General features: G+C 37.1%; 2 protein-coding genes and 1 long non-coding RNA gene across 9 annotated transcripts in view; 1 reads left to right on the top strand and 2 right to left on the bottom strand.

The window, feature by feature from the left end:
- Positions 1 to 25504, top strand: part of LOC134759632 (uncharacterized) — a 64329-nt gene that overhangs the window by 5789 nt on the left and 33036 nt on the right. The window contains exon 2 of one of the 2 annotated variants that reach the window (XR_010136161.1): positions 530 to 1076. The exons of the other annotated variant lie outside the window; for it this stretch is intronic. This is a non-coding gene — a long non-coding RNA (uncharacterized LOC134759632). Of the gene's footprint in view, positions 1 to 529; positions 1077 to 25504 lie in introns of those variants that run through there. 2 annotated transcript variants of the gene reach the window in all.
- On the bottom strand, positions 510 to 23401 carry LOC134759394 (GRIP and coiled-coil domain-containing protein 2-like). The gene is given in 14 exon segments (XM_063713342.1): positions 510 to 776; positions 6590 to 6791; positions 9371 to 9510; positions 11016 to 11210; positions 13717 to 13934; positions 16501 to 16524; positions 16526 to 16675; positions 18698 to 18819; positions 19862 to 19999; positions 20605 to 20682; positions 20778 to 20878; positions 21339 to 21501; positions 22484 to 22588; positions 23244 to 23401. Coding segments are annotated over 14 exon segments (1878 nt in total). The 5' UTR covers positions 23298 to 23401; the 3' UTR covers positions 510 to 588.
- LOC129057492 (E3 SUMO-protein ligase RanBP2-like) overlaps positions 23873 to 25504 on the bottom strand; it is a 61428-nt gene continuing 59796 nt past the window's right edge. For all 6 annotated transcript variants that reach the window (XM_063713327.1, XM_063713328.1, XM_063713325.1 and 3 more), the window contains one exon: positions 23873 to 23992. The gene's annotated coding sequence lies outside the window, so the exon portion shown is untranslated. The remainder of the gene's footprint in view (positions 23993 to 25504) is intronic.

The raw sequence follows: 25504 nt of genomic DNA on the forward strand, positions 1-25504 counted from the left end.
TGGCAGTGCATTCTTTTTTATTACTGAGCAGTATTCAACTGCATGGCTGCACCAGTTTGTTTATTCATTTGCCAAGTGAAGGGTAACTGAGATCTTCCTCGTTTTTAGCAATTTTAAAGAAAGTTTCTATGAATAATTGTATACAGGTTTTTAATTAAATGTTTTGGAGATATAATTCATATACCACATAATTCACCTTTTTAAAGTGCATAATTCACTGGTTTTTAATATATTCACAAGGTTTGTACATAGGTTTTTGTGTGAATACTGGTTTTCATTCCTCTTGGATAAAGATTTAATTTGGTATTACCCTTCCAGACACCTTTCTGTGTTTTCATATGTATCTATCTATGTATGACAGTTTGACCTTAGGCAGAGTAGCATTTTCAAAATTTTACATGGGGAAACTTTCTAGAGTTAAAGCCATTTTATTTTTCTGTTCTGTCTGGTTTTATCTGTGTGTTATTTACAATCTGCTGCATAACAAATTACTACAACCTTAGTACCTTAACACATATTTATTTCACAGTTTTTGTGGGTCAGGAGATCAGAAATGGTTCCATTTCAAGGTCTCTCACACGGCTGCAATCAAGATGTTGGCATGGCTGGGGTCTCATCTGAAGGCTGGAGTGGAGAAGAATCTACTTCCAAACTTATGTGGTAGTTGGAAGAATTTAGTTCCTCAAGGCTGCTAAACTGATGGCCTGTGTTCCTTGCCTCTGGGATGGTAGCTTGCTTCAACCAAGTGTGCAAGCAGAGAAGACAGAGAGAGTCCGCTAGCAAGACAGAAGCCACAATCTCTTGTAATCTATCATTTTTGCTGTATTCTACTGGTTAAAAATAACTCATTAGGTTAAGCCTACTGGCTCTCAAGGGGAAGAGATTATACAAAGGCATGAATTTCTGGAGGAGGGAATGAGGGCAAAGAATTCTGAGAAGTCTGTCTTCCACAATCTGAAGAACTTCTAGAAAGTAGGAGGAAGCGATATTGCTTAGGGATGGACAACTTGGCACTGGTTGTGTTCCAAGTGAGGTAACCTTGTTCCCAAGAATAAAGAGAACCAGATGTCTGTAAATGTTTCCCTGAACTGAAATGCAGATTGTTGTATGTTCACCTGAAATGAATGGTGTAAGCTGAATATAAGATTTTTGACAAAATAAAAATTTTGCTGTGTTCTCAGATCTGGCAGGCTCCTGCCCTTGTGCAAACAATGTTCCTGGCAGCTATTCATCTCCTTAGGTAAATAAGAATTGAAGAAAAGCTGTGCTGAGACAGGGTGCATTTGCTCTTGCTTTGGAAGGTTGTTTTCTGATAAGGTTCTATATCCTCTGCAAATCAAATCAGGCACTTACAGTGTGAGTATGCATTCTCTTTCTGCCAGTCTGGAGATGATCAAAAAGCCTATAACAGCTCGGCCTATTTTCCTATTGGGTTGCTGGGCTTTTTTTCCTCTTTATTTACTTGAGAGTTTTAGACCTCTGTGTATGTATGGTGTACAAGTGACAATATTCAGATCTGTAAATTGTAACCCAGTCTGGGAGCAAAGAAGATACAGAAAAATGACTTTTACTTCCTGCTTGAGTAGTAAAATTGAGATTCAAATTTTGCATATAGAAGTACTATATGGCTAACTTATTTGGGGAGCAAAGCTGACTTACCATAAGTCTATCTCAAATAGAAATGAAACACTCAATTTGTGAAATACGCTGAGTTTTAATGCGTGTGGGGGCAGGGTGAATTAACATTTGCAATGCAAGGAGAGGAGCAATCTATACTTACCAGTGTCTATTTGACATTGTTTGGGGACTACTGCTACACTCTAAGTCATTTTACATTATAACGCAGAGTTGTGACACGCTACTCTGAGCAGCTCATGACATCTGCTTGAAATTTAAGTTGGGCCTCTAATATGTGTTTATTATAAGGACTTTGATGCTGCTTTTCAGAGTTGGGTAACCTACTTTACCCCCTAAGCTAATGTTTCCCAAATACACCCAAACCCACAGAAAGGAAAACTATTCCTCATAAACTTACAGCCAACATCATAAACATTTTATATCTAGAGCTGATGATACAGTCAGATATTTACCAACACTCATGTATATATGTAGAGTTTCAAGAAATAATTGCTTACCCTTACTAGATTCAACATATTCTAATGTTTGACATATTATTTTTATCTCTTAATTTTTTTTTTTAAAGATGGGGTTTTACTCTGTTGCCCAGGCTGAAATGCAGTGGCGTGACCAGGATTTTGACCAGAAGTTTGACTGCAGCCTCGAACTCCTTATAACAAACAATCCTGCTGCCTTAGCCTCCCGAGTAGCTAGGACTATGGGCACATGCCACCAGATCTGGCATATTTTAAAATTTTTGTAGACATACGGTCTCGCCATGTTGCCCAGGCTGATTCTGAACTCCTGTTCTCAAGCAATCCTCCTGCCTGGTCTTCCCAAACTGTTGGGCTTACAGGTGTGCATCACTGAGCCCAGCTTGTATTCTTTTGATTTAAAAAAAAATTCTGAATGTGATCCACCAAATTAATTTCACCATCCACTAATAGGTAGCAACCTGAATGAAAAATACTGTTATAAACTTTACACAAAACCAGAGATTATAAACATTTCCTTCCAAGGAAATGAAAGAGGCAAAAGGTACTTGTTTGCTCTGATGGGCCCTGTTTCCTTCAGTGCCAGGAAGAGTGGCTCTCAGACCTTTCTTCTGGTATCCCTCATGTATGCAGTGTTGGTTATTATTTTCAAGGCCTTGGTAACAAAATGCCCCTAGTGTGATCAGTCAGACTGACAGTCCGTATCTGTCATATGGTGGTAAGTTTCCTTTGCATGTCTTTCTTTCTTGCGTCTTAGATCTCTTACTTAGGAAATTTCCTTTTTGCTTGAAGTACATCATTAAGAATTTTCAATGAAGGCGGATTCTTAAAGTTTTTGTTTTCCAGAAGAGATCTTGGAAAATATAAAAGGTTGGCAGTTATTTTAGTACATGAGATAGTACTACACCAATGCTGTTGAGAAGTCTATTGTGAGGCAATGTGTCTTCTTTCTCTGGCTGCTTTTGAGATTTCTCTCTGTCTTTTTTAGGGGCAGTTTTACTCTTATGTGACTAGAAAAAAAAGATTTCTTCTTTTTTTTTTTAATACTGCTTGAGATTTTATTGGGTTTTTGATCCGTGGATAGATATCCTTCAACAGTTCTGAAAGATTTCCAGCCATTCTCTTCATATATTATCTGTGCTGTATTCTTTTCTCTCCTTTTAGAACTTCGATTAGTAAAAACATGTTTGATGTCTTTTCCCACTCTTGTTTTTTGTTTCTCCCATGCTGAATTCTGTGTAATTTCTTTTGAACTATCTTCTAGTTTACATTCTTTTTTTTTTCTTTTTGAGACAGAGTTTTACTCTTGTTGCTTGGGCTGGAGTGCAATGGCACCATCTCAGCTCACTGCAACCTCTGCCTCCTGGGTTCAAGTGATTCTCCTACCTCAGCCTCCCAAGTAGCTGGGATTACAGGCATGTGCCACCGTGCCCGGCTAATTTTTGTATTCTGAGTAGAAAGGGGTTTCACCATGTTGGCCAGGCTGGTCTCGAACTCCTGACCTCAGGTGATCTACCCTCCTCGGCCTCCCAAACTGCTGGGATTACAGGTGTGAGCCACTGCGCCAGGCCTTACATTCTCTTTCTTAAAGAGAGAATGTAAGTATCTAAATCTGCTGCTAAATCATCATTGTTTTTCATTGTAATAAGGTCTCTTTTATGTACTCACATTGATAAGAGACAAGTAGTAAATAATCTTTAAAGCACAAACTAATTTAAATGTAAGTGTTTTCCTGTCTGTTTACAGGACTTAGCAAATGCACATCTTAGAGTTCTGGGTTTCTAATGTGTATCTCCTCTATGAAATTCTTTAAAAATATCTGTTATTGGTACCCCTTAGACTATTAGTCTCTTTTAGAACTTCTAAATCAATGGACCCTTAACTTATAGGAGCCACCTGGATGTTAGCAACATCTACATTAAACATGCTGAGTTTTTAAAAGAGGGCTGTTAGACATGCTAAGTATTTTGAGATAATACCATTGTTGTATTGAAAACTTTAATTTTAAAATGCAAACGTTCTTAAAGTCCTGGTTAATTTTATAACTATAAAATTAGTTATAACTTTGAGATTTCTGTCTTGTTTTTTATAGGGGCAGTTTTACTCTTAGATGACTAGAAGTAGATTTCTTCTTATTTATAACTATAAAATTAGGTTTACTTTTGTTAGAATAAATTAAAGAGAGTGAATTTGTAATTTGAATAACTATTTACTAAAAATATACAAGATGTATTCTTATTTGGGCCCTTGTGACAAAAATACTATTGTGGCCATAGAAATCTATCCTACAGTTTGAAGAACTGAGATTACTGTCAGTACTGAGAACATTCTACCTTCATCATTAGAAAGATTATGAAAAACCAGATTCAAACAAACTATCAATACTACTTATGAAGTATGTCTGTAAAAAAAATTAAGCCTGAGTCTTATCAGGCCTCTAGACCAGGGTTTCTCAAGGTATGGGCCCCAGACCAGAAGCATCAGCAACAAATTGTTAAAAATGCAGAATCTTGGGTCAGAAATTGGGGACCAGCAATTGGAATTTTAGTAAGTATACCAGATGATTCAGATGCCTGCTCAATTTTGAGGATGACTCATCAGTTTAGTTATTAGGATTTACAGGGGATAGGGGAACATGTTAAAGAGCACCAACTAGATAAGGTCAGTCAGTCAAAAGTAAGATGTCTGGACATTCTGGGCCTCCTGATGTCTTAGAAAGCACACAATACCATCTATGATGTATTTTTGTCCACCATCCCACCCAATTGCACCTGGATCTTCCTATTTATAGGCAATTGGAACAAGTTCAGTGTTACCCTGTAATGATTAAAACCCAAATATAGGACTGCTATAGCATAAATGACCACTTTCTTCAATTAATAAGTGGCACATTAAAAAATACATTTCTATATATAATTGTTATAGATAAAAAAATAACAAAATGGCCGGGCGTGGTGGCTCACACCTGTAATCCCAGCACTTTGGGAGGCCAAGGCGGGCAGATCACAAGGTTAAGAGATTGAGACCATCCTGGCCAACATGCTGAAACTTCGTCTCTACTAAAAATAGAAAAATTAGCTGGGTATGGTGGCGTGCATCTGTAGTCCCAGCTACTCGGGAGGCTGAGGCAAGAGAATCGCTTGAATCTGGGAGGTGGAGATTGCAGTGAGCCATGATTGGACCACTGCACTCCAGCCAGGGTGACAGAGCAACACTACATCTCAAACAAACAAAAACACAACAACAAAGTAAAGCTTAAGGAACATCAACCAAATCCAATATATGAGCCCTATTTAGGATACTATAAAAAGACATTCACAATAACACAGGCAAAATGAACATAAACTAGGTATAGGTGACAGAGAAATCCAATAAACATTGAATTATTCACTGGGGAAAGAAATGATGTGTGGGATTTAAGTCTCTAACTCTCCCCTATTTACGCCAAAAGACTGTCCGTGAGTTGAAAACTATTAGAGATGCGTGACAACTCAAGAGAGATTATAGTGTCCTCCTTGTATGCTTGAAAATGTCAAAAATAAAAGTAATTTAAAACTAAAACAAAAACGAAACCATAATTCTTAAGATGCAGCTTGAATTCAGTTAACTACAGCAGTTGTATGTGAAGCATTTCAAAGAAGTTAATGACATCACAGTATTAAATCCATCTGACATGGAAACCAACTCTAACTACAACATAGGTTTTTGTTTTGTTTTGTTTTTTTTGAGATGGAGTCTCACTCTGCTGTCAGGCTGGAGTACAGTGGCGTGACAGATCACTGCAACCTCCACCTCCTGGGTTCAAGCGATTCTCCTGTCTCAGCCTCCTGAGTAGCTGGGACTACAGGCGCATGCCACCATGCCCAGCTAATTTTTGTATTTTTAGTAGAGACGAGATTTCACCATGTTGGCCAGGATGGTCTCAGTATCTTGACCTTGTGATCTGCCTGCCTCGGCCTCCCAAAGTGGTGGGGTTATAGGAGTGAACCACTGGTGCCTGGCCTATGGCACAGTTTTAAAACTGCGTTTGCCTAGAAAGTGGATTGCTGTATATAGGCCAAGTGTTGGGCTATATGACTCCATTGTCTTAGGCTATTTGGGGTTGGAGGAAGGAAGAGGGGTGAAGTAGAAAAGGAACAAGCTAATAAATGTTTTTTAAAAAGTAGAATTTAAAACAAAACCACGTTCAGCTGAACACCAGAACTCAACACCAGGATAAAAATCCAATTTTCAAAGAGCTAGAAGATCAAGCTAAGCACTTACTGTATTTTGCTGAATGTTAAAATTATATAAATGTACTACAGTTGCCTCAAGATGTTAAAAAGTCAGCTTTTCAAATCTGGTCACGGCCTACTCATATGATAGACCCAATTCAAATGAGCAAAATTTAAAAGTTACACATACAGACAAATTCTCAACCACCAGGCTGTTTAGTTTAAGTTATAAGTCAGAAGTTCTAAGACTCTCCTTTTACCCACCTTGAGCAATCGCAGCAAGTTTTCCCTTTTCTTCAGGGCTGAGCTGCAACATTGTATTTATAACAGGAAGAAGTCTCTCTCTTTCACTACCTGGTTTCAAGAAAATGAACTGCAGCAAGACGTTCTTCAAGTATTCCAGGTTAGCTGCAGACTTCTCTCGCTCTTGATTCCTTTCCAATCTTCTTACTTCACTTTTGAGAAGCTGGTGTTAGAGAAATGAGTTAAAAATGGGCTTTAGGAGCTTCTGATTAAATATGGCAGACTGAACTCATGTATTTTTCTTCTCTTCCCCGCAAATTTCTCCCTTCCCTCCATATGGCAATAAAGGAAGGAATTCAGTTAACTACAGCAGCTGTATGTCAAGCATTTCAAAGGAGTTTATGACATCACAGTATAAAATCCATTTGACATGAAAACCGGAACTCCAACTATGAGATAGTTTCAAAGCTGCATCTGCCTAGAAAGTGGATTGCTGTATATGAACCAAGTGTTGGGCTATATGACTCCATTGTCCTAAGCTGTTTGGGGTTGGAGGGAAGAGGGGTGAAGTAGAAAAGCAACAAGCTAATACAAGAGGAGAAAAAGTAGATGAGACACATCAAGAAATTCTCACGATAAACAGATGAAGAGGTGGAAATGAGTCAGTCCAGCAGCTTACCAAGTATCACTGACAAGAGGAGAGGATGCATCCTGTGTAAATACTGGGGTTCTTGTCTCAGAAGCACAGGGTATCATGGAAATTGGAGTTGAAAGCTGGGGAACTGATGGAAGATCTCCATGAGGAGCAACTAACTGGAGCCATGGGTTGGTACCAAGATGTTCCCTCTGCCTTCTACTTTCTATAGAAACTAAGCCAGTATGGCATGGGGCTCTGAAAATGGGCTGAGGGGAACATCTGTAGCCTCCACTAACCCCCTGCCCCTACCCTGTTCCTAAAGTCCCAGGCAGTTAAGACGTCCACAGTGAACGGCACTTAATCAAAAGTTCAGACACAGTGAAAATTCAGGAATATAAGACAATGTGAAACACTATCAGAGAAATGAGGCAAAGAATGATATAGAAAAGGTAATAGCATGTTCAAGTCTTTGAGGAAGATTTCCAGTTGAAACCAAGCCATAGCTTTTAGTATATTTTCATTTTAGGTTAGACAAGAAAGTTAGAGAACTTTGTCCTCAAACCTAAGACCATTTAAAAAAGTGACAATAAAGAAGACTAAGAAATCATGAAGAGAGTATAAATTTATGAAAATATAACATTTGGCCAGGCATGGTGGCTCATGCCTGTAATCCCAACACTTTGGGAGGCTGAGGCAGGCAGATCACGAGGTCAGGAGATTGAGATCATCCTGGCCAACATGGTGAAACCGTGTCTCCAGTAAAATAAAAAAAATTAGCCAGGCATAGTGGTGCGTGCCTGTAGTCCCAGCTACTTGGGAGGCTGAGGCAGGGGAATTGCTTGAACCTGGAAGGAGGAGATTGCAGTGAGCTGAGATTGCACCACTGCACTCCAAACCTGGTGACAGAGCGAGACTCTATCTCAAAAAAAAAAAAAAAAAAAGAAAATATAACATTTAAATAAGTCATTTAGGTTTACTGGGCTAGTTGGTGATTTGTTAGCTATGATAATGTTTTTATTAGTGGGAAAATGTTATTTTATAGAGATGCATACTGCAGTATTTAATGGTGGAATGTCATGATATATACAAGTTACTGAAAATAACTGAATTCAGCTTTAAAATAATCTGACAAGGATAGCTAGTGGCCTTGCACAGTGGCAGGACAGATCTATTAGGAGCAGCAAAGTACAGGGGAAAATCATGTCCTTTTCAGACAGCTATGAGTTTGAATTTTGTTCCACCATTTACCAGCTTCAATTTTTCTCTCAACCAGTGATGAGATTAAATAATATATGTAAAGCCCAGGGCCTGGGTCATAAGAACTCCTCAATAAGCAGTATGACTCTATTCTGAGGGGTGATTTATCAGTGAGCCAGGGTGGAAATACCTCATTTGAGTAATCCTCAACTGCTCTGCACCATTCCTAGATGTTTCTGGTGTCTACTTTAAACAGGAAAAACTTCCCATGCCACTTTGCCATCTCCACCTGAAAACTGTTTAGTAGTTCAGTACTATAAATATCAGCTGAATAATTTAAATTTACTGTTTATCTTTAGAATTCAAAGACTCACATCCATTTAAGTTTTATTTAAGCATATGTGAACAATGATTTGTGAATATCTCTCTAGTTTCTAAATCTATTACGGTTTCTTAGAAAAAGTAGGAATAAGAAATAATCTTTATGTAATAGGTGTAAAAGAAGTATTTTGGCTGGATGCGGTGGCTCACGCCTGTAATACCAGCACTTTGGGAGGCCAAGGCAGGTGGATCACGAGGTCAGGAGATCGAGACCATCCTGGCTAACATGGTAAACCCTGTCTCTACTAAAAATACAAAGAAATTAGCCAGGCATGTTGGCGGGCACCTGTAGTCCCAGCTGCTCAGGAGGCTGAGGCAGGAGAATGGCGTGAACCCGGGAGGTGGAGCTTGCAGTGAGCCGAGATCGTGCCATTGCACTCCAGCCTGGGTGACAGAGCAAGACTCTGTCTCAAAAAAAAAAAAAAAAAAAAAAAAGGCAATATTTCTCACCATCAGGAATCTAATATAAAGATCAAGACATTATAGATGCATCTGCAATGTGAATTTTTAAACTTGGGTGCATGTGTACGGAGGGTCAAGAAAACCAAACTGGCAGTTTTCACGGTGGCCAGGTTTTCTGATCTCACCTTAATTTGCTCCATAAGGATTGCATTGGTTGCTTCTGTTTCCCGAAGCAGGCCATTTAAGTGATCTGCACTTTTTGTGGTGGAACTGAGCTTCTGAACCAACTCTTCTTTGGTAAATTCAGCATGCCATAATGGAGGCTCTGCAAGATGTTGTTCCAAGAATTAATTTTCAAAATCATAGATTACAGATGAAGATTCTAAGTAAGAAAAATCTAAATATGAATATCTTACTATGTGATATTTTATAGGTCTGCTTTCTTTGCCATTCATCTATTCAGCATACCTCAATCAACAGATTATATGTTGTAGGTGACACAAATAAAACAGTATCTCTGTTGTAAAGCATGTAATCTAACTGAATACAAGCCCTATGAGTCCCAGTTCTGAAATTTGTCAGAATTGTGTTTATAGACAGTTTTATTACACATCTTCTTCCCATCTATTAATATACCAAGATTTTATGTCATTTCACGTATAAGGAAAGCATTAACATTTACTGGTCACGTATCATGTTCCCTCCTAAGAATCTTCTATCAGGTGGGGTAGGTATCATTATTCAAACTTTACAGACGATGAAACAGGCTCACAGTTGACAGGTAATTTTTGCAGAAATCACAAAGTCAAATTGGCTTCTGGAGTCTGCTGCTGCTCTATCATGATGCCTCCATGTCACCACTATTAACTTTGCCTGAAGGAACCATGACTTGCAGTTTCTACCCCACGTGGTCAGTGACCATGAATACAAATGACCCTTACTCCAGGTGATCCTGAAGTCTCAGGAAGATGACAAACAGATTCCCCCTAAATTTTGAACAGTAATATTAATTACAGGTAATAACATATACCAAAACATCACTACAAAAATTTAGCATTACTTCATCAAGAGGAATAAACTGAAACTGTCAGTTTCTTGGAAGGGTGAGAGTATAGTTTATCTTGCTTTCTAATATCCACCACCTATTTGTGACTATAAACTTCCCACCACTTATTTATGGTTCAAGCCTAGGGCAAGACCTAGCATTTTATTTTAAAAAAGATTTGTTTAATAATTTTTCCATTTGGACAGTGTGATGGTTAATACTGGGTGTCAACTTGATTGGATTAAAGGATGCAAAGTATTAATCCTGAGTGTTGTCTGTGAGGGTGTTGCCAAAGGAGATTAACATTTGAGTCAGTGGGCTGGGGAAGGCAGACCCACCCTTAATCTGGTAGGTACCATCTAATCAGCTGCCAGTGAATATAAAGCAGGCAGAAAAACCTGAAAAGGCGAGACTGGCCTAGCCTCCCAACCTACATCTTTCTCCTGTGCTGGATGCTTCCTGCCCTTGAACATCAGACTCCTAGTTCTTCAGTTTTGGAACTTAGACTGGCTCTCATTGCTCCTCAGCCTGCAGATGGCCTAGTGATCATGTAAGGTAATACTTAATAAGCATCCATCCATCCATCCCATCCATCCCATCCATCCATCCATCCATCCATCCAATTAGTTCTGTCCCTCTAGAGAACCCTAATACAAACAGGTAGTGGAATATTGAAAGAAATTTTATTGGAGCAGCCCAAAAAAGTGTATGTAACTTAGAGTAATAGTAATTAAATAAGACAGTGAAATTAAATAAGAAAAACATATTTAGACAGAGTAACATACCAAGTTTAGTTGCGGGAGAATTAAGCAGCTGCTCTAAAGACTGTGTGTATGTGCTGGTGGAAGACACAGACTCAGTATCAGTTGTTTCCATGCCTTCTCCCTCTTCCCGGGTTACAGTGTGCATGTCTAGAAGTGGGAGGTCTGTGTTTCTCCTTTCTCGAAGGTTCTTCAAAGATTGTTGAGAGGAAACTGGGCCTATTAGATTTTTTTTAAAGGTTAAGTGTGAGATTGTTCAAAATCTATTGATTCGGCCTTACAGAGATACACAATAAAATGAAAATATCAAATGATAAGAGTAGAGGAATTAAGTAACTATAAGATAAGTGAAAGGTGTATGAAGAATTGCTAAAACATTTCTTAAAATTTAGTCATCAAGGCCGGGCGTGGCTGAAATCTGTAATCCTAGCAATTTGGGAGGCTAAGGTGGGTGGATCACGAGGTCAGGAAGTTCAAGACCAGCCTGGCCAAGATGGTGAAACCCTATCTCTACTAAAAATACAAAAAATTAGCCAGGCACGGTGGCAGGTGCCTGTAATCCCAGCTGCTGGGGAGGTTGAGGCAGAGAATTGCTGGAAACCAGGAGGTGGAGGTTGCAGTGAGCCAAGATCACGCCATTGCACTCCAGCCTGGCAACAGAGCGAGACTCCAGCTCAAAAAAAAAAAAAAACAAAAAAACAAAAAACAAAAACTTAGTCATCAAACTTTTAACTACGATAGTCATCTTAATAGAAGCTATAAATTAATTGCTACTAGCTAAGATAAACTGTTAGATAACACAGCTCATAATATAGTACTACTTATTTTTTATTAATTTAGAGTAGAGGGCCAAACTACTGCTAAATACTGGCCAAAATTAAAAAACTAGATTGTAGCAATTTTTCAGGATTAGGTATTTCAGATTGCTGCATACTTCTTGAAACATACTTGCTGAAATCTGCTTGGCAGACTCCTCAATCACTGCCCTTATACCTTTACCTCTGCAGCTTCTTAATTGTTGCTGCTCATACCTACAGTGCTCATACAGTAAGAGCCCAGAATCCAGGGCATGGAAATAATCAATTACATTGTCTAGCAAGACTTTCCTGTTTGCTGATAAACTGTAAAGTGTTTTTTTTTCTGAGACAGGGTCTCACTCTGTCACACAGGTTGGAGTGCAGTGGCACGATCTTGGCTCACAGCAACCTCTGCCTCCCAGGCTCAAGCCATCCTCCCACCTCAGCCCCACAAGTAGCTGGAACTTACAGGTGCATGCCATCCACCCAGATAATTTTTGTATTTTTAATAGAAATGGGATTTCACCATGTTGTTCAGACTGGTCTCAAACTCCTGGCCTCATGGGATCCAACTGCCTTGGCCTCCCAAAGTGCTGAGATTGCAGGGGTGAGACACCACGCCCAGTCTAAACTGTAAAGTTTATCAGGCCCTTTGACATGTATTGGTTTATTGACTCCCCAAAATCTGAAGTTCAGAGAAATTTAATGACTTTGCCCAAGGTCTCATAACTGAGTTAGAAACCAGAATTATAATCTAGATTTTTAAACTTCAGATTTCATTTATTTTGCATTTCATTAAGTTGCCTTAGTCCTGACTGCCCTTTCTGAAGCATTTTCCTGGGTTTCTGGTAAGCTGACTCCTTATTCCACTGCTGATTGCTAGATTACAATCTCTTGTGCGACCTTTGCCCTGGCTGATTACTTCCTTTGTTGATTCTTTGGCATATGTTAAATTCTTCTGAAGTTGCTTTTTTACCCTAATAAGTGACTGATAGCTGCTAATGCTCCAGTGACAATATTTCCCATGGGAAACCAAAACACCATCAACTTGCTACTAAAATACTGCATCATCATGGCTGACATTTTTCCATTTCTTCCTGGAAGCAGAATGGAAGATACTGGGTGCGGCTGAACTAAAACTCCAACTAGCTGTAAATGTGAAAGCAAAGAAGCTATATTGGTTATGCAATTCTACACATTCAGTGCCGCTTGAGTGTTTCTAAGTTCCTTGCTCTATCTAACGTTTCTATTTAAAAAGTAGACAAATTTGATGACTAACAATGGAGAACACGAAACAAATCTGGTGAATACTAGAATTAAGACGTGTCAGCCAGGCACAGTGGCTCATGCCTGTAATCCCAGCACTTTGGGAGGCTGAGGCGGGCGGATCACGAGGTCAGGAGATCGAGACTATCCTGGCTAACACGGTGAAACTGTGTCTCTACTAAAAATACAAAAAATTAGCTGGCCTGGTGGCAGGCACCTGTAGTCCCAGCTGCTCGGAAGGCTGAGGTGGGAAAATGGCGTGAACTCAGGAGGTGGAGCATGCAGTGAGCCGAGATCGCGCCACTGCACTCCAGCCTGGGCGACAGAGCAAGACTCCATCTCAAAAAAAAAAAGACGTGTCATGAGACTGACAGAGCATGTTTAAGTCAGAGAAAAAGAAATACTCCTTTCCATTGAGGGTAAGGAATACGTCAAAGTCAGCATTCTAAGAGGTTATACAGGCTTCTGTAAGTATAATCAAGAGGGAAGGATTCAGATGATTCAAATATCTTTCTAGTAAGCAAATCCAAAATTCATTTATCAGATTTGACACTGGTGACACCTAGTAAATTTTCTTTCTTATGAATTTGTGAAGAATGTATTTAAGAGACATAAATACCTGAAAACATGAACAACTAATATTTCCATGTGTACATACATACTTCTTGTGGTCGGTTCATTCTTAAGCTGGAAGAGCTGTGCTTCCATCTTGGAGAGCTGCTGCTGTAATGTCTCCACTGTCTTTCTGTGCTCTTCCTGCAAATGTCGCACTTGATCTCGGAAGCTATTTTGAAGGACCTCGTTCTGGGATGTGAGCTGACTCACAGTCTGTGTATGTTCAGATTTCATCATCATGTTCTCTGATTGTATTGAACACAATCTGAAAGATGAGAAACTTAGTTACAGAAGATCTTTCAATTTTATATGCTGACTTAGCCTTTCTCAACTGGGTTCTGCAAGAGAATTAGCTCTAAGACCTCTACTGAATGTATGAATCAACTTCTCTCCTACATACCTACACTGTACTCATTGTGAAATAACTTGATGAGAACTGACACTGGCTGTCATCTAGTTCAAATAATCTGTTACACATTTCAGATGAAGAACTCCAGTTAAGAAACTGTGTTGTGTTGTCCAGACTAGGAACTTCTTTCATGGTTCATCAGAAAATAGGACTATATTTAAAGCATAAAATAATTATACTTTTAATTAGTTCACTTCTTCACATCATCGTATGTGGTAGCTCACATAAATGTAAGATTAATCTCCCTTTTATCTACTACCCTGAAAACATTAAAAAAAAAAAAAAACCCACACTCTTTTGATTTACTCAGAAAACTTTAGCGGACAGTATCCATTTTTGAGTCAATTAACATGAACCACAACAAACACAGACTTGGTTTACTATAGCTGTTTCAAATCTCACTGCACATGAGAATCACTGGAGTACCTTGTTGAAAATAGAGACGTCTAGTTTTCATGTTACACCCACTGAATCAGGATCTCAGTAGTGGTTCTAGGAATTCTCTACTTTTAAGTAGTTTTCAATGTGATTTTTATGTACTCAGCCTGAAACTAACCAGTGGGCCTACAATTCGGGAACCATCACTTTTAATGGTTTACCTGTAGTTTTCATGTTTTATATGTTTGGCTTTGGTAAAAAGTAAATAAATAAATAAATAAATAAATTTCCTTTTATACAGGGGATCCACAGAGTTCTCTCATAAAAATTAAAAAAATACAAAAGCTGCCAGAGAAAAAAGTAAAAGCCCCTTATTATTACTCTCATGCCTGGCAGGATAAAATCCCAATTCCACAGGTAGATAAACGTTGTTAACAGTTTAGTCTGTACTTTTCCAAGATATTTTTTCTACCTGCTACACATATGGGCACCATACAAGGTTTAAAACAGGGTTTAGTGGCTGAAAGGAGAAATGCAATAAAATACCATGTTTCAGGAAAGAAATCTTAATTACTAAGTTCATATTGATTAATGAATCTAGAAAATACTAGTGTATACACATTTCTCTGCAAGCATTTTGTTCAAACAATATCTACCAAGAAAGTGAAGGAAGAACCATCGGAGGTTACAAAAATAGTCTAAGCAGGATAAAAATTAGAGGTAGGGTAAAGTGTCTATTCTCAGGCAGTATCACTGACATTTATGAATTACCAATTTGAAAGCTAAATGCTTAAACCCCCCATCTGGAATCAGAATGATTGTGCTGACAGAAGTTCACTGTTCTGTCTCAGTTGTTACAGAGGTGTTTATATTAACTGTAGTCTCTGGGTAATACAGATATTCATTAGTTAGCCTAATTATCACATTCCTCTGGAACCATTTTCACAATCTGCTATAAAGAAAGTATGAATATTAAAACATTTTTTAAAAGTGGAGACTATATAAAGAGAAGGCTATTTCTTCATACTTGGGCACAGACAGTAACAATACCATTAGTTTTTAATATTTCTGAAGAAGAGGAAAGACTCCTAAAGATATCTCAAAATGCAATGAAAACTGACTGGCACATAGTAGGTGCTCAAAAAACACTTACTGAAAGACTGAATTACTTTAGAGGAATCAACAGTACTTTATTTGTGTTAGCAATGTAATTTGCAATAACTTTCCTAAAGAATAAGTGTTGGAGAATATCAAGCAAACATCACTATATATAAGATAATCTCATGGTAAACCCTGGTGATAGGCAGTTAGAAAACTGGTACATCTTCCCTGAAACTTTGGTTTACATGATTAACAGGCAAATTACACTGTTAACAGACAGAAGCCACAAAAAGCTAAACCTGCTTTCATTTTTCAGATCAGCATAAGATTAGGTATATATTATATAAGCAAATCTGTGATAAAATTATCTTAACACCCTTGATAAAAGATGCTCAATGAAGAATTCTTTTCCTCAGCCTAATACTCCTACTACCCAATTTCTTTATCACAGGAGTTGAAAACTTCTTGTTCACAATAATCTATTTATTTTGCCAATACTTCTAATGTCTATTTAAAGTATTATAGTGATGAACAAAATATGACAAATTGAAGACAGAATTGCAAAGATAAGTTGTATATTCTTTTTCAGTTAGCAACTATTTGGGTGTTTTCTTCTAGAAAAAAAATGCTTATGATTTGATACCTGGGTTGAAAAAGTAGCATGTTTTTGTTTGTTTTTTTAGAGAAACATCCTAGCCAACAAGGCTGTAGGAGACACAATACTGGATGAGCAGATAGACATTAATTGTTCTTAAAAATGCAAAATATAAAAGCAATGTAAAAGGCGAAGCTCTAAGGTAGATAAAGCAAAGTTACCAAGCCTTTAGAAATGTCTATTTTTTATTTTCTAATCTGCATTTATCTCAAGGATCAACATATTAGAAGTTTCAACAAAGAAATACATTGCTGTCTGGTACAGCGTTAGTGCTGCTAACAGCCTTACTTTTCCCGGAGTTCCGCCTCTTTGGACAGTTTCCTGCAGCATCTTGTTGTGCCTTTATAGCAGTGTATCATGTTCAGACTGCAATGTTTGAAGTTCAGATACATTAATCTGTAAGTTATTTTGGCTATCTTGTAATTTCATTTTTAGCTGGTCAATCAGCATTTCCAGATGTTCCCTAAAACAGAAATACAGTTTTAAAATTTTTTGAAAAAGGTGAATTTGATTTTGTGGTTTCAAATATAGTTTAACCGTTCAACCTTTCAATGCCATACACTTGGATGATTCTAAAGGAAATATAATAGTCTGAAGAATTCAAGACTAGGATTAAATATAATACAAAAGATACTATAGCCAGATTTAAAATCTTAGGCACTACAGATTTACAAAAAATTTCTTCAAAATTTAGAATTTCATATTCAAAAAGGGGCATCAAAATAGCCTATTTTATGTTACAGGACTATGTCAGTTAAAGAAAAAACCTCACACTACTTTTTTTTTTGAGACGGAGTCTGGCTCTGCTGCCCAGGCTGGAGTGCAGTTGCGCAATCTCGGCTCACTGCAACTTCCACCTCCCAGGTTCAAGTGATCTTCCTGCCTCAGCCTCCTGAGTAGCTAGGACTACAGTCGCCCACCACCACACTGAGCTAATTTTTTATTTTTAGTAGAGACAGCATTTCACCATGTTGGTCAGGTTGGTCTTGAACTCCTGACCTCAGGTGATCCTCCAGCCTTGGACTCCCAAAGTGCTGGGATTACAGGTGTGAACTGCCATGCCCGGCGCACTCACACAGTTCTTAAATTGTTGTTATAAGAATGGTATGTCAGACCAAGTTACAGTGAAAGATAATCCCTGAAGAAAAGCAGGCCTTTTTAGACTTGGAAAAAACACTAGGTGGAAATAGTTAAAATCCTGATTCTGCCACAATGAGTACAATACACTATTAGTTTCTTTTTTTTTAATGTATATTATAAGAAAGTAGAAGGAACACAAAACATTTACATTCATATAATGTGAACTCAAAATTTAGGCATGGTCAAAAATGGCTCTTGAAAATGGTGACATTTATATTAATGAAATGTATCAGTATCTAATTTCCCCTTTATATAATGAGCTACTAGAAAGAAAATACCATGTTTCAATCTACAGTCTCTATATTTAATAGATTCCTAAATGAAAGTAACAGAAACATAAACATACAAAAATTTCAGAATAATTAGTCTTGTTTAGAACAGTAAGAGCCAGATGTAAAACTGCTTTGAATACTGAACCGCTCAACACAGATGCCATGGAATGCCCTATTTCTCTCTTACTCCCAGTACAAACAGGATCTGTATGCTAGTTTTAAAGCAGCATAAACAATATACCATTCAAATAGAACTGAAATGGTCATAAATAAGAAAAGTTTAATTCTAGACCAAAATTCAGTACTAAATTTAAAATTTTTGAAATAAGTGAAATATTTTAAAGCAACTTCTGTTTAACCTAAATTAATGGCAAATAAGTATACTTAGCATTTTAATTTTTACTTCTAAATTTTCAAAATTGGAAAAACAAATCATAATGTAATTTTAATGCCTGTATTTTCTACCATGACAAGATCTTATTAAGACAAGATTGAACTGTGAGCCTATTATCTCATATCCTGGCTTCACTGTGCACTTTAACATCTAATTTTAGAGTTTGCAACAGTGTCCTTTGTAATGAAGTTTCCCTGTTACTGTTTGCAGACACAGTGAAGCCAAGAAATTCTGTTCTCTTTGGTAACAATATACATAATTTCACAGTTAAAAATCATAATAGGATTTTAGGCCGGGTGCTGTGGCTCACGTCTGTAATCCCAGCACTCTGAGAAGCTGAGGTGGGTGGATCATCTGAGGTCAGGAGTTTGAGACCAGCCTGGCCAACATGGTGAAACCCCATCTCTAATAAAAATACAAAAATTAGCTAGGCATGATGGTGTACGCCTGTAATCCCAGCTACTCAGGAGGCTGAAGCAGGAGAATCACTTGAACCCAGGAAGCGGAGGTGGCAGTGAGCTGAGATTGCACCACTGCACTGCAGCTTGGGCAACAAGAGCGAAACTCTGTCTCAAAAAAAAAAAAAAAAAAAAAAAAAATCATAATTGGATTTTCAATCTACTTGGTGAAGAACCTGCATTGTGGGAGGAAAACTCTGCATATTTAATTTAGACTTTACCTTTCTTGTTTAGCGCCCTCAGTTTCAGCCTGAGACACAGATTTATTTTTCTGTTGTTTTAGAACGTTATGAACTCGGACTTTGTAGCTCTCGAATTCAGAGGTCATAGTAGCTTGTTCTGCCTATAACATTTAAAAGAGAGAAACGTTTTCTATTGTAACAGGGTCCTTCTGTTTTCTTTCAGAGATTAACAAATTGAGATAAAAACGTGTTTTTGAAAATGAGAAAGATAGCTGACATTCTTTTTGGTTTCTTGATTAACCTTGCTAAAAAGCATACTTCTGTTGGCTTTACACTTAAAAAATTTTAATTGATACATAATTGTACATATTTATGGGGTGCATGTGATATTTTGATGGATGCATACAATGTGTAATAAGCAAATCAGGGTAATTAGGATATCCATTGCCTCCAACATTTATCAGGTCTTCATGTTGGGAGGCCTTACACTTTTTAAAGGCCTCTCAATAATACATATTTTCTGATAAGAGATCCGTTTCTACCATGTCTTCTACCCTGGTAGATTAATTTACTAACCATACATTTTATAGTGACACTATGTACTTTTGGAACTTTATAAACATTTTCTCTTATGATATCTCCTCTTTTTATAAATTTGAGAAAAATTAACTCAAAGAAATTAAGTTATTTGAACTTCAGTTTTCAAAACAGGGTGGTTAAGTGTTAAGTTCTAGGTCTTCCACTTTCTTGAAGTGATCTGTAAACTCCCACAACAGTGTTGCCATGATTGCTTAAATAAGAGCTGCATCTAACACAACCACTGCACTGTGTCTGTTTTGGATGATGACAAGAAAGTAGGCCCCCCCACAGCCATGCTATTAAAATGTTATTTTATAATCATTTAGCCCTAAGAACTGTAACACTTTTCTAATAAAAAAAAGCTTTATAAATAAGTGACACATAAATTGCAAAACAAGGTTGAAATGGAAAAAACATCATGTTTTTCCTTTTGGCAAAAAAAGTGATCCAAGTTACGATTAGGGTTGGCATGGGATTGGGGTTAGACCCAGATTAACTGAACAGGTCTTAATCTAATAAGTGCTCTTAACAACAAAATACTAAAAAGGGAGAGCACAGCCCTGGAGTAAACCAATGACTAGCGATAATAAAATCCTAGTGGCTTGCTGTGGCTGAAGAACGCACCTTGGCAGCACAGCTCTCTTCCTGTAGTGCTGTCACTCTCTGCTGGTATGCACTTAGCTTACACTGGTGCTGTTCCGCAGAGGTTTTCAGGTGCTCGTGGATTTTGTGCTTCTCTGATGTTATTTCAGCCAGCTGTATCTGGGGGTAAATCTTTAAATTTAGCTTTAGCAAATCCTATCTTCACTAGTTAAAGAGGTTTTCCTTAAAATACAAACTTTAGGTTTGAGACATAAGTACATATAAGGCATAATTAAGTAGTGAAATATTTTTATGTATTATTATTGAAAAAGTAGAGACAAGTAGAACATTTTCTCACTAAGCTATCGTTTCTTAAACCAACATCAATTCAAAAAAATGAACATCCCAGACTACATATTTAACATACAATGTTTAAATACTTCAAGACATTATATATATAAAAATATACACAAACATAGCAAACGTATAAAATCATTTTATAAACTGTTCCTTGTGACTGCAATATCATTAAGTTCAGATGCAGGCTTATTTTATTTTGCACTATTCTATAGTATATTACGAATTTCCAAATACGTGAAAATAATCTAGCTTGAGCTAACCAATATACTCCAGTTATATGCCAGATTTGATTTATTGTTGTAACTTCCTCAAAATGTTGAGGAATCTTTCTAGATATCCTTATAGGATAATTAATAAAATCTCTAAATGGTACTTCACTTCTACATGAAAAAACTTTTTTTAATCTTAAAAAGTAAAACCCTTACTTTATAGACTTCTACTTGCTGCTGGCTTGCCTCCAGCTCACCTTTTAAAGATGCTTGAAATATTAAGTGATCAGTTTCCTACAGAATGAGAATCTTGGTTAAATTTTTTTTAATGTTACTCACAAATAAATTATGAACAAGTACTAAAATATGAAACTGAAAAATTAACGTACTGCTTGCTTTGAATCTGCCAGTTCCTTTTTGGCTTTCACAAGCAATTGCTTGATTTTGGTGTTTTTTTCTTCATATTGTTGTACTGAAGACTGTAATGAAGCTAGCACAAGAAATAATTTCAGCAGAAAAAGATGTAACAATTTTTATCAGTGAATTTAAATACATAAATATGTCTTCTTTGTATTGGCTTATCTTTAAGCCTGTTTTAGCTTTTTATTATGGAATACTTCAAACATATGTGACAGTAGTAACAACAGTGCCATAAACTCTACTGTACCCATCTCCTGGCTGTAACAATTACAACCCATAGACAATCTTAGTTAACCCAGACCAGGAAACAGCAAGGTACTTAAGAAATGTTGAAGTGAATAAATGTGGACTATAAACATCTTAATGGCAAATAGTTTTACACCCATTCTGGGTCCCCAGTAACATTTATCACTGTGTTAAACACCCGACTGACAGTGAAAGACTGGTGAAATAAACAAGTAATGCCCCCCACCAAATCAAGTTGTTATGATGAAATAATTAAAAGGTAAAGTGAATTTTCTTTAACTCACTTATTTCTTCTTGTAGGGTTTCTTGTTTCTGTTTTTGAATTTTTATTTCTTGCTCCAAATCTTCTATCTTGTTGTTTTTATTAGTTAACTTTTGATTTAGTTCTTTCATCAAACGTTCATAATCAGCTATTTCCATATTCATCAATGTGGTCTGTTGGGCATCCTGCACATTTTATAAGTAGAAGATTTACACAATAGTAGATCAGTTCATTTGTAAATTTTTTTTGTCATTTGTAAAATTGCTAAAATGATGCCACAGCAATAAATGGGTGCTTTTCTGTAATACTGAAATCGTTTACACTGTAACAAAGAAATGAGGAGTTGGATATTTTCTAGTTTTTAATTTCACAAAATATTTTCTAGTAGTTTAACCCAACTTTCTTAGTTTCATTTTATTTCATTATAACTAACTACAACTGACAGTTGTAGCTTGCGGAGCTCTTATTTATAAAATACTAATATGTCAAGTGGCTCTTATAGTACATTTCTTTTTAGCCTCATCTTTGAAGGAGTAAAGTCAGCCAAAGTTTTAAGTATAATACAAATTTCAAGCTTTGACATTAATTAAATCTGAATGTGTCATACAACAATCATGTATACAAAATGAAATGTCAAACCAAAATCTTGTAAATCAGGAGCCTAGATTCTTCTGAAAGGACTGGTACTTAGACAATTAAGTTAAATTTTCAATTTTTTGAGCAAATAATTTATAAAGCATTATTTTAGTACCACAAGTAACATTCTAAAACACTTCTTTTCAAAATGTATAGAATAGTTTAACAATGCAGGCTGAGTGCGGTGGCTCACACCTGTAATCCCAGCACTCTGAGAGGCTGAGATGGGTGGATCATTTGAGGTCAGGAGTTCCAGACGAGCCTAACCAAATTGGTGAAACTCCATCTCTACCAAAAATACAAAAAATTAGCCGGGTGTGCTGACGCATGCGTGGAATCTCGGCTACCTGGGAGGCTGAGGCACAAGAATTGCTTGAACGCGGGAGGCGGAGGTTGCAGTGAGCCGAGATCATGCCACTGCACTCCAGCCTGGGCCACAGCGTGAGATCGCAGAGAGAACAGAACAAATAGAACAACAAAACAGAACAATGTGAACATTACATCAATTTTCATCCTAGTGTTTTATTTTACCTTTTTAACCAGCTCTAATTCTTGCATGGTTTTCTGAAGCTGTTTCTTTTCCTTTTGAAGTTGTACCTGAAGTTCTTCAAGTTCATTTACAGTAGTGGCATGTTCCTGAAATTAAAAATAAAAACAACCCACACAACCCAACCAACATTAAAAAGGTATTTTTAAGGGGCTTTAAAATAAATCTGACAGCCTGGCGTGGTGTCTCACACCTGTAATCCCAGCACTTTGGGAGGCTGAGGCGGGTGGATCACAAGGTCAGGAGATTGAGACCATCCTGGCTAACACAGTGAAACCCCGTCTCCACTAAAAACACACACGAAAAATTAGCTGGGCATGGTGGTGACTGCCTGTAATCCCAGCTACTCGGGAGGCTGAGGCAGGAGAATGGTGTGAACCCGGGAGGTGGAGCTTGCAGTGAGCTGAGATTGCGCCACTGCACTCCAGCCTGGGCGACAGAGCGAGACTCCGTCTCAAAAAAAAAAAAAAATAAATAAATAAATAAATAATAAAAAATAAAAATAAATAAATAAAATAAATCTGACATGCTAAAATACAGAAAGTTTGGGAATATTTCAATGTTTAAAACGTATACACCCCGAAATCACAGCATGGATTCTCAAATTTATGGTTGGTATTAAGAAATTAATGAACTCTGCTGTATTCATAAATGCTACTCTTTAGTAAGTCTTCCCTTCATTTAAATAATATTTTGGTAAATGCATCATATATATGTGAATCAATCTCACAGGATTGTTTTTACCTTTATCTTCTGTTCTTTCTGAAGTTTTTCAGCTTCTAATTCTTTGTCTATCATTGCTTTGGCTCTCTGGACTTCTAAAATCTGTACTTCTAATAATTTGGCATTAGACTGTAGTGTCTCAATACGAGCCAGGAGATCTTCATTATCAGAATTTATTTTTTCACACTGAAATGACAAATGATTCATTACTATAAACATGCAGAAAACATATACAGCAGAGGAAGAATGAACAGGTACATTAATGAGAATATTGGCATAGTGTGACAAATGAAGATTTCCAAGTCCATGCTACAGAATAATATTAAGAATCAGTTTTAAAATCTGTCATTGAAATACTAATATGGTAAACCTTACAAGAGATCAGGTTGCACTGGCAGAGCAAAGAGCAGAAATGAAAAACAAACAAACCCCCAAACAAACAAACAATTCTCTAGGGGAACTGAGATTAGAATAATAAGCAAGATAGTTGCTAGCTGTTTCGTCTTATTCTTCTCTCCTAAGTGGGAAGGAGGGTGAAGTGGGGGGGGAATAACTTCTGTTTCCGACTATATTTAATTTTTTATGCAAAAAGTATTGAGATTAAAATATACCTGTTATAGTTTTCATTTTTGGATTTATTAAAAAATTACCTGCAAAGTCGAATTTCTTAATTGTCTTGTAAGGTCTTCAATATGACGCTCAAAATTATCAGCACGTTCTTTTTCCACATCCAGTTGCTCTGACTGCTTTTCATATTCTAATAAAAGATTCTTCAATAAAAGAAGGATTTAACTTTGGCATATTATTATGCATTCAACAGGTCAGACTTCATCATCAAGCCACCTTAAGATTCATGAGTCCATTCCGGATGCTTAAAATATTTACCCAAGTTGAACAGAATACCTAACTGGCATTAGGTAATAAAATTAGCATATTTTGGGTAACTTTTAGTATTGGAGGGTGGGGGAAACATATGAAAGGAGAAGAAAATTTTAAATATAAACAATATAATAGCTCCAAGGTTAAATATTCTACTCATTAACAAAAATGAACTTCTGAAATGTAACCACAATTTAAGGATAGATAAAACGTTTTATAAACACAATTTAAGGACAGAGGATAAAAAGTTTAACCTGGATACCTAACTCTACCTGAAGAATTCTGATGAGAGAAATATTCCAGGCCTGACCTAATATAAGGTAAAGGTGCTAATGAAAGAACACTGGAAGACATTCATAGATTTAGTCTCTCACACTCTGCAGTGACACTTTCAGTATTTCCTGAAGAATCCAAAGCCAACTGAATTTTCTTTGATATTCCTAGTTGGCCTACTGAAGGACAGAATGATCAGACTTTTTTGCCACACACAAGCTAATTAGGTTATCCACCAAAATATGTAAATGAGATTCAGTTTCGAGATTGCATGTAGTTCTTTTTCTCTCTCTCTCTCCTTCCTTATAAATCCTGTTTTTGCCTTTGTTTCTGGAAAACTTCTATTTTCTTCCCATAAATGTGCCTGCAAAATTACTAGCAAAATGGTGTTTTTAAAAAATTTTTTAAGTTCAGGGGTACATGTGCAGGTTTGTTACGTAGGCAAACTTGTGTCACAGGGGTTTGTTGAACAGATTATTTCCCCATCCAAGTACTAAGCCTGGTACCCATTACTTATTTTTCTGATCCTCTCCCTCCTCCTACCCCTCCACCTTCTGTTAGGCCCCAGTGTCTGTTGCTCGTCTGTATGTGTCCATGTGTTCTCATCATTTAGCTCCCACTTATAAATGAGAACATGTGGTATTTAGTTTTCCATTCCTGCATTAGTTTGCTAAGGATAGTGGCTTCCAGCTTCATACATGTCCCTGCAAAGGACATAATCTCATATTTTTTTATGGCTGTGTAGTATTCCATGGTGTATATATACCAATTTTCTTTATCCAGTCTACCACTGACAGGCCCTTCGGTTGATTCCACGTCTTTGCTATCATGAATAGTGCTGCAGAGAACATACACGTACATGTGGCTTTATGACACAATGACTTACATTCCTTTGGGTATATACCCAGTAATGGGATTGCTGGGTCAAATGGTATTTCTGTTTTTAGGTCTTTGAGGGATCTGTTTTCCACAATAGCTGAACTAATTTACACTCCCACCAAAAGTGTAAGTGTTCCTTTTTCTCTGCAACCTTACCAGCACCTGTTATTTTTTTAACATTTTAATAGTAGCCATCCTGACTGATGTGAGGTGGTATCTAATTGTGGTTTTATTGCTAGCACACTGTTTAT

Source organism: Pongo abelii, chromosome 12 (genome assembly GCF_028885655.2).
Source record: "Pongo abelii isolate AG06213 chromosome 12, NHGRI_mPonAbe1-v2.0_pri, whole genome shotgun sequence".
Classification (NCBI taxonomy): domain Eukaryota; kingdom Metazoa; phylum Chordata; class Mammalia; order Primates; family Hominidae; genus Pongo; species Pongo abelii.